The sequence below is a fragment of the Elephantulus edwardii genome, unplaced genomic scaffold (genome assembly GCF_000299155.1).
Source record: "Elephantulus edwardii isolate Elephantulus edwardi_28Jun2011 unplaced genomic scaffold, EleEdw1.0 scaffold00008, whole genome shotgun sequence".
Taxonomy (NCBI): Eukaryota; Metazoa; Chordata; class Mammalia; order Macroscelidea; family Macroscelididae; genus Elephantulus; species Elephantulus edwardii.
The window spans coordinates 10558993-10568576 of record NW_006399758.1 but is presented as its reverse complement, the minus strand read 5'-3'; the positions used below and the strand labels follow the sequence as shown (position 1 = coordinate 10568576).

Below are 9584 nucleotides of genomic sequence, written 5' to 3'. Positions count from 1 at the left end.
GTAGCATAGTAGAGTGGACTTGTGGGAGGGACTGAGTAACAATGAAATAATTTTTTCTTTTACTTTTCAAAAAGAAAAGTAAATTAGGGGCAAGGGTGGGAAGGGAGAAATGTGCAACAATGCATGAATGGAAATTCAAAGTCTCTTTAAACTTTCATTAAAATAAAATAAAAATATGAAACATTTTAAAGCAAGGAAAGGGAGCCTTGACTGAAATACACTTTTTCCCCTTAAAAACATATCTTTAAACAGTATTCCCTGAACCTGAAACACCTATAAGTTAACAAAGATAGAGGGAATTTAGTCAATCATCAAGCAGGACATTAGAGATGTAGGCTCGAGACAATGAAGATCAGCTCAAGTACAACAATCATCTTGTCATTGTCAAACAGCCATCTGAAAAGCGAAAGTAATAACTGGTGGCCTGATTGTTGAGTATCAGGTTGGCCCAGATATTATCTTAATATTCATCTGAAATCTAGGGTCTATGACTCGATGCCCCTATTTATTTCCTTATTACTAATTACTCTTTTTTTCTACTGTATACTCTGTAAGTGCCTCTGAAAAAGACAAGTTTCTAACACCTATCATAAAATTCCATTCATTAAAGAAAGGAAAATATAATGCTAGAAAACAGACCGTTATCTTCACAAGGTCATTACAAGGCATAATTCAAAACTATATTCTGTCTAAAAACAGCTTCTTCTTTTCTTAACAGCTTATTCTAAACTGTTTACCTGTCAGTGGAAGAGATCACAATATAAAACATCAAATATTATAAGAAATATAAAAAAGTACTAGACATAGGAAAATAGAATCTTAATTCTAAATTACGCATAAAAGATATAGGTGGAAGCTGAGTAAACAGTGGACATATGAAGATAATTGTGAAGTTATGATGCACTTAATGTGCTGATTTTAACCATAAAGTTGTACAACATAAAATATATCAACTAGGAATTTGTTCATATATCTAATTACCAAAAAGGCTCATAACAAATCCTAAATATTTGTAGCAGATTTCATTATCCATGTAAGTAAAAGATTATGTATGTGTATGTGAAGTAAAAGAAGCCCTGGTGCTCTAGGAGTTAAGGGCTTGGCCAGTAACCACAAGATTTTGAGTTCAAATCCATCAGCCACTCCTTGGAAAAAAGATAGGGCAGCCTGCTCTTCTGTAAAGATTATAACCTTGTAAACTCCATAGAGAAGTTCTAGTATGTCCTATAGAGTCACTGAGGCAAATACAACTGGATGGCAGCAGGAATTTGAAGTAAACAATTCACATCTGATACCAATTTAAATCTAATATAAAAACAAATAGAGTTGTCATTATTGTTAAGTGTCTTTGTAACTCAAAGTAACCCAAAGTACAATAGAACAAACAATTCTCCAGTTCTCTCCCAGCCTCACCAACACTTTTGTGTTTGATCCCACTATCATAATCCTATGTCAAGCCAATGATATTTATGACACTTTTAGATTGGATCCATTCTAGATGCATTCATTACGTTCTATCACTTGAATAGATCAGCAAACATAATGTTAAGCATCTTGATGGTATTTCATATGATTTTACCCCAGTTTTACCAAAAACTTATACTAGGTAATGGTTATTCACCCCAATTTACAGATTAAAACTAAGGGCTAAAATCAAGACTAGAATCTAAGCTTGCATTCCCAATTCTATGCTACTTTGATGATCTAAAGATGCCTCGATAAGATGTTAACAAGAAAAAGGTCCTGTTATCACTCTAAAAAATGAAAAAGAAAGCCATCAATCAGTTAACATTGAGCTGGTTTCAACTCATGGTGATCCACGTCTGCACAGTACAGCTACAGAGCACAGGTTTAATCACCCTGCCACCCAGGGGCTCCCCTGTGATTCTAGAACAGCAAGGAATTCTCTAACACAACGCAATTATTAATTTCTTAAAAACTAGAGTGGAATGCTTTGAAAAGATGCTAATTAACAACTCTTTTATTCTCTTATTTACAACTTTAAAATTACTGTAACAGCTTTTTGTGTTATAACTTCATAAACTATCGCTTCGACCAGCTCAGAAATTATTATTGGTACCACTAGAGGGTCAGCTATGGGTTGGTTCTCACTCAACAGCACACAACAACAACAAGAAAGAATAATTTAACATTTATACATTTAACATTAGGTTAAATGCTAACTACTTGCTATATGGTAAATATTTCACAAATATCTATTGAGTGAATAAACATAAACTACTGTGTTATGTACTATAAAGGACACAAGAGATGTAACCATACAGTTACTACCGTTTTTCTTAAAAATAAAATTTTTATTTTGTACTGGTTTACTTACTAAGTTCGTATACATTGGTTTTCACACTGGATCTTTCTCATTCCCTTTACACACCCCTCCCTCTACTCACCAAATTGTGCGACCCTATGATTACCTCCCTGCGCATCCTTACCCCTCTGCTCCCATCCTCCCACCTTGGATCCTCATACGCGTTTTACTAGTTATCCTTCTACTTCTAAATAATGGTCTTATACAGTATTTGTACACCAATGTTCATAGCAGCATTATTCACCATCGCAAGAACATGGAAACAGTCCAAATGTTCAACCACAATACAATGGATTGAGAAATTATGGTACATTCACACAATGGAACACTGCACTGCATGCAGGAGCAATGATTTGGAAAATTACTACCTAACTTGGGAGGGACTAGAGAGTATTATGATAAGTGAACTAGCTTAATCCTATAAGGACAAATAGTGTACAAGTTATTACCCATTTAATCATATTTTTCAATACTTGTACTATGAGATTATTCTGTGCTCTTTTATAACTTATAGCTTTGCCTTTCTCTTAATGTTAAATGTTACTTAAAATGGTTATCTATATATACCTGTTTGACACAGTTAAAATATTTTGCAGCTTTGGAATTCATAAAGTCAGCACAGATCTTAAACAATTTCATTATTGTAGAGAGAATGACTGGATGTTCAAAAGGCACACTTTTTACAGTTATTCCACGAGGCAAACTCAAAGGCACAGTTAAAAATACTTACTCATCTATTTGACAAACACACATTTCCACCTCTTTCAGTGCAGTCTGAAGTTTCCCCAACAGTTTCTGATAGATATCCTGAGTTTCTAAGTCTTCTTCCTTTAACAGATACCGGAGACCATGTCCATCTTGCTGTCCCAGAGACAGACCGGAAGGGGCTGCCATAGTTGTGATTGTGTGCTGAATGTATACCATAGGGCTCAGTTTCCCTAAGAAGGTAAAATCATCCCACAGCATTATTTATCACCTTAACTGACAAAAATAATACAGCCCTACATTGTTATTCAATGCTAAACTTAATTCAGGAATTAAAGTTTGCTGGACAGTGTCATTAAAAATCTAGGAATGCATTCTGATCCCTTTTCCTATTACAATAGTGTGAGATCATAGGATACATCCTTATAGTTACTAATTCTCCATTTTTCTCACAATCATATGGTCTTTCAGATAGCGATTTTCACAAAAAGACAAGCTATGTCTCTTACACACATAAGGAAGGCAAGAAGCTATCATTCATTTTAGGAAAAAAATAACAAAATGTAGAACTCATTTTCATTCTATTTCCTCCTGAGACTTATGCATAATTCTCCAAATTATTGTACTGAAGAATAATTTCATATAAGAGTTCAGAATTCCTTACAAACCAGGAATCCATCAAATTTCAGACACACTGCAATAATTAGGCTTACACAGATTACTCCTCATGAGCTGATAAAATGTAAAAAGCTAACACACCTTGCTCAGATTTATTTTCTTTATCATGAGAATTATGCTTCCGACTATCCAACTGAACACCAAAGGCACTTCCCAGGGAGGTTGATGTTTTGGGATAAGAAACTTCCATCACATTGACATGACAGTTAGTAGGGCAGAAATCACTGCTGTGCAATGGAGAGATTTTAGATTTGGCTTGTTTAAAGGTTGGCCAGGCTCTATTCTTCAGAACCCGAGAAAACTGTAAATTAAAGGAAAAAAATGCAATCAAACACATGATAATAACAGACATTTCACTGCATTACCCACAAGAAAATTAAATCTCAAATGGAACAAGTGTAACAAGTTTTAAGTTGTTAGAAATGGAACCACTATTTCAAACTTTAAATATTCTTTTTTTTTTCTATAATTATATTTTATTAATTTTCATAAACATTTACAGAGATTTTGGGCTTCCACTCATTCATTGTTGCACTACAAACTTTAAATATTCTTAATAAAGTAGTGCAAAATTTGTACCATGTGCACATGGTTCCTTTGAAACTCTTATTGCAAGTTAAGTGCTAAAAGAAATTAAGTGACCAACACAACTTAGTAAGATACAAATCTGGAGGCAGCTGAGAAAGTCTGATAAAGAAGCTGGCTTTTTAGGACACTAAGACAGAAATGAAATTTTAAAGCAAAATGAATTGGTAGAGTGGGGTTAAAGGCAGAAGTGTAAACCTTTTTTTGTAGATGTTGTCAGTAAGTTAATTCAAAGCAAGAGTCTGAGAGTCAGTCAGAAGTGAAGTTGGTGATGTTGACCCAATAGCAGGATAAAAGACACAACCAACTTTCCTTCCCACAACTCCTAATTCTGAACATAGGGGTCATGGTCAGCCTGAGGGCTTGGATTCTGCACTTATGCCATTGAGAAGAAAATGATACTTAAGAGATTAAACAAGATCCAAGGGTAGCCACTTCCAAGTGCTTATAAGTCATACTAATCTCAGCCACAGTCATGCAGCTATCCATAACTGGATGCTCACCTACTTGTCCCAGCTTTTTTCCCTGTGTTCTTTTAGTCTTAACTCAGTTCCTCTCACTCATCATCTTCTTGTTCTTTGTACATCTATTCAGTTAGCCTTGAATGTTCTTCTACCTGCACCCACCAATGTGTTTCTTGGTAAACTTCCAATTCTATTAAGAGATTTTCCTTGAACCCAGTTCTAGATGAAATTTTTCTCAAGAATGTGATATATCTCAGCATACTATGTCACCTTCCCAACCTTCCTTGTAATTACATAAAATAGTCTTATATGTTTCTTCCTGTGCAGCAGATGAAGATTTAGGTCTACCTTGAATACCCAGCAACTAGTATATAGACGAGCAGAGCCTAAACCAACAATTAAACCCATTGCCATGGACTGGACTCCAACTCACAGCAACTCTATGGGTCACAGGAGAACTTCTGTCTAGGTTGTACATCTTCACAGAGGCATGTTTTCACATCTTTCTCACACAAAGTGACCCGTCCGTCGGTTCAACCTTTTCAGTTAGCTCCTATGTGCTTTAGCCATTGTGCTACCAGGGCTCTGACATAGTCAACATTTCATAAATAGGAATGTAGCTAATATTTTAGACTAAGCAATGGGAAGCATAAGGATGCGCTATAACCTTGAGATAGACAAGACGGCAGATGTGGCAAGGTGTGTAGGCTAGAGATCAAGTATTCATGAGCACAAATGAAGAGGTCAAAGAGGTTTGTAAATTTAATGAGATTCCTGGGCAACTGAGAGATAAGGGAGAAAAAGAGAAGACCTATGCACTGTAGCTTTGCTACGTGGTCTGGAAGGGAGGGAGAAACCAACAAAGGAGTTGCTGAGTAAGCTACCAATGAGGAAGGGCCTCAGGCATGCACACGGTGACAGTCTTTCTCCTTCTCTGACAGTCTTTCTCCTTCTCGTTCCTCTCAGGTTCTCATTCCTTTCGATTCATAGTTGATTTCCCATTGGGTTTCCAAGGCTATCAATTGCATGGAAGGAAACTGTCCATTTTTCTCCTGTGGCTCTACTGGTGGATTATAAATTAACAGGAAGGCACAACTCCCTATGGATTAAGCTGCTAGAGCTTCCTAGTGTTACACAGAACTGGTAAATAAACAAACAAACAAACAAACAAAAGTTAGTAACCTCAGAACCTTTTGAGATTACAAATAAGATGTCCTGCAATGAGGCAAGCTATTTGCTTTGGCAAGATATAAGTCCTCTGTGATATTAAGAAGAGATGTTTGGCTAAGCAAAGAGGACCAGAGCCACTATAGAGTTTGTTGAAATAAATGAAAGATAAGGAAATAAGACAAGTATAGAATGAAAGCACAGACAATGTATATGGACAGAAGCTACAGACAACATGTATGGACTGTAGATAAAAATAACAGGTGCAGTCAACAGATATAGGTCCAGATAGCAAGTATAAAATGGACAAAGACAGGAGAGAGAGGCTACAGGCACATATTATAAGTGCAAGGTGCATATGCAGACAATATATAGAGATCACAGGTATAGACAACAGGTGCAGACAACAGATATAGAGATCAACATCAGATATAAATTATAAATATAAACAAGACAACAGGTATAAATTATAAGTATAAACAACAGGTATAGAGGCGGGGTAGATCACAAACACAGGCAACGGGTGTGTACAGCAAGGCAGACTGCAAGTATAAACTACTCTTTCCAGGAATTTTTCCATAGTGAGAACAAAGGAATGGAATAGTTGGTATAGAGGTGTGTGGGGTGAAGGGAAATAAATTATTTTCATATAGGTGATATTGAAGACAGAATAATCAATTCTTGGAGCTGATCCTTCAGATTTTAAAAGAATAAGTAACATGACCACAGTGGCATATTGAAAACCTATTACAGTCAGTCACAAACAGAACATGAAGACTTGAAGTACTTATTGCTGAAAATGAAAGATTATAGCCTTCAAATGGGTTATTCCTCAACATAAAGCTCATTACAACCAGACCAACAAATACTATTATGATAAATGGAGAAAAAGACTGAAGTTGTTAAGGATTTCTTTTTATTTGGTTACACAATCAACATGGAAGCAATAGCTGAGAAATTATTCACCAATGCATTGCATTGAGAAAATCAACTGTAAAAGATATTTTTAAGTGCTAAAGAGTAGAGATGTCATTTTAAAAATCAAGGTGTACCTGACCGAAGTCACAGTATTTTCAAATGTTTCATAGGCATGTGAAATTCAGACAAAGAATATGTAAGACCACAAAAGAACTGGTTCCTTTGAGTCACAGTGACAAATATTGAATATACCATTGGCTGCCAAAGGAATAAACAAATCTGTCTTGGATGAAGCACAGCCAGAACGCTCTTTCAAAATAAAGGAGGTTATTAGGAAGAGCCAGTCTGTGCAGAGGACATCATGTTTGGAAAAGTAGGTCAATGAAAGAGTCAGACCCACGACAAGACAGACTGATACGGTGGCAGCAATAATGGGCTCAAACGCAGCAGAGTGTGAGGATGGCACACGTTCTGGCAGGCTTCATCCTGTTGTTCACAGAGTCAGGGCCAACTCTTTGGCACCTAACAACAAAAATAACAATCACCTGACTAACACCAAAAATCTATTGGCATGGAATTACAAAAGTTTTGTTTGGGACCACCCTATTTTGGGTGAGGACAGAAAGAGGGAATTCCCAGTTCTTTAAACTCCACCTTGTCTGTCCAAAGAAGTAATAACTAAATGTATTTGGAATGTTCAAAACCGGACTTCTGACTGCTGCAAATAACATTTTTGTGTAAACAGGAACTATCTCATGAATGTCGACAAATATTTAGAATGCAGCCTAAATGCCCAAAATAAGTCCACTTACGGAATGGATCTAAAATTAAGAGATGAGTCCAGAAGTTAAAAAAGTTCCACAGACAACCCAGGGTGAACATGTTCTTCGAAATCGTGCATATTTGTGCATCTGAATCGCCCACACACTCCGTTCCACAGAGAACAAAATCCTGATTCATTCAGGTCACCAGCAAGGTCCCAACTTCCCTCATATGTACACTGAAAACATCTGTGGTCGCACTGACTGGCAAGGAAATCTATTATGATCTCAGTGCCCTGGCTACAGACTGTAGAAGACGAGTAGTTTGTATTTTCAAACTTGAAACTTCTAAAATAAAAATAAAACTAAGTATCCTTGAGATCTGTGCTTCTAGGATAAATTTTATTTTACAGAAAAATAAAGTGTTCTAAGGTTTAAAAGTATTTGGAAATTAAAATCTTTGATCACAGATGTTAGCTTTCCTTTGACATGGAAAATGAAGTTAGGCTTTTATAGTCAAGGGCTATTGTATTAAGAATCTAAATATTCCCCAAAAGAAAAGATTTTCAAATATTTTCTTGCTAATTTTGTGTCTCTATTCTTTACGAATAGTAGCCAATTATTTTGAACATGTTGATCATTTAAAAATGATGATGAAAATAGCTTTTAAAACACCTAGTTGATTATAATTTTTTTCGAAATAAAAATAAGATAGAACTGTTTCTCCAAGATAACATCAAATGGAGGATGACACTGGTACTGCGGCAGGGCCCCCGAAGCTCTGGGAGCTCTGAGATGGGAGTGCGGGTTGGGGTGAGGCCTTGAGTGGAACCGCAGAACTCAAAGAGGCAAAGACGAGCATAAAGAGAGGCCTCATCAACAAGCTGGGCCATCTAGTAAAAAAATATGAAGATCAAATCCTTGGAGGAGATCTCTTCTCACTGCCCATAAGGAGTCTGAGATCACTGACTTCTTGGAGATGCCCCTCAACCATGAGGTCTTGAAAATTATGCCTGTGCAGAAGCAGACATGTGCTGGCCAGCGGATCATGCATGTTCAAGGCATTTGTTGCCACTGGAGACTGCAATGGTTATGTTGGCTGTAATGTTAAGTGCTCCAAAGAGATAGCTACTGTCATCTGTGGAGACATTATCCTGGCCAAGCTCTCCATTGTTCCTGTGCAATGTGTCTACTGGGGGATGAAGATCAGTAAGCCTCATACTACTCCCTGCAAGGTGACTGGGCGCTGTCACTCTGTGCTGGTACATTTGGCCTCTGCACCATCAGTCACTGGACTTGTAAAAGCTGTTGCTGCTGGGTGGAATTGATGACTATTACACCTCAGCCACGGGCTGCACAGCTACCCAAGGCAACTACACCACAGCCACCTTCGAAGTCATCTCAAAGACCTACAGCTACTTGACGCCAGACCTCTGCAAAAAGACTGTTCATCAAGTCTCCCTACCAGGAATTCACTGACCATCTGGTAAAGACCTGACCATCTGGTAAAGACCAATATGTCTCTGCGCAGAGGACATATGCTCCAGCTGTGGCCACCACATAGTGGGTTTTGTATAATAAAGTTAATTAAATCAGTTTAAAAAAATAAGATAGCATTTTATAGCACTAGAATTCATCTAATTGCCAACTACATGAATTTAAAACAAATCCTTAATCTGTGTAAGAAACAGAAATAAGTAAAATGATAAGGGTCAATGTACCTCATTTTTAAGGCTATTACAACAATAATGTACAGAAAAGAACTTTCTGATATTTTTTTGTTTTTATGTACCAGTGAATCAGAACTGACACATAGCTGACCTTCTAGCAGGTTTTCAAATCACAGGGGAGGAAATGATCGATCGATATCCTGAGAAGCAGCTGGTGGATTTGAACCATGTGCTTTTGAGTTGGCAGTGCAACTCCTTATCACTACGCCACTAAAGCTCCTTTTTCTTCTTCATCTGTTGTTGTTGTTGT

At 37.0% G+C, this 9584-nt stretch overlaps 1 protein-coding gene across 1 annotated transcript in view; it reads right to left on the bottom strand.

Annotated features, from left to right (window-relative positions):
* Positions 1 to 9584, bottom strand: part of PREX2 (phosphatidylinositol-3,4,5-trisphosphate-dependent Rac exchange factor 2) — a 409408-nt gene that overhangs the window by 178655 nt on the left and 221169 nt on the right. Inside the window, exons 24-25 of the mRNA XM_006880444.1 lie at positions 3791 to 4010; positions 3057 to 3264 (exon numbers count right to left, since the gene is read on the bottom strand). Coding sequence (XP_006880506.1) covers positions 3057 to 3264; positions 3791 to 4010 — 428 coding nt within the window. The remainder of the gene's footprint in view (positions 1 to 3056; positions 3265 to 3790; positions 4011 to 9584) is intronic.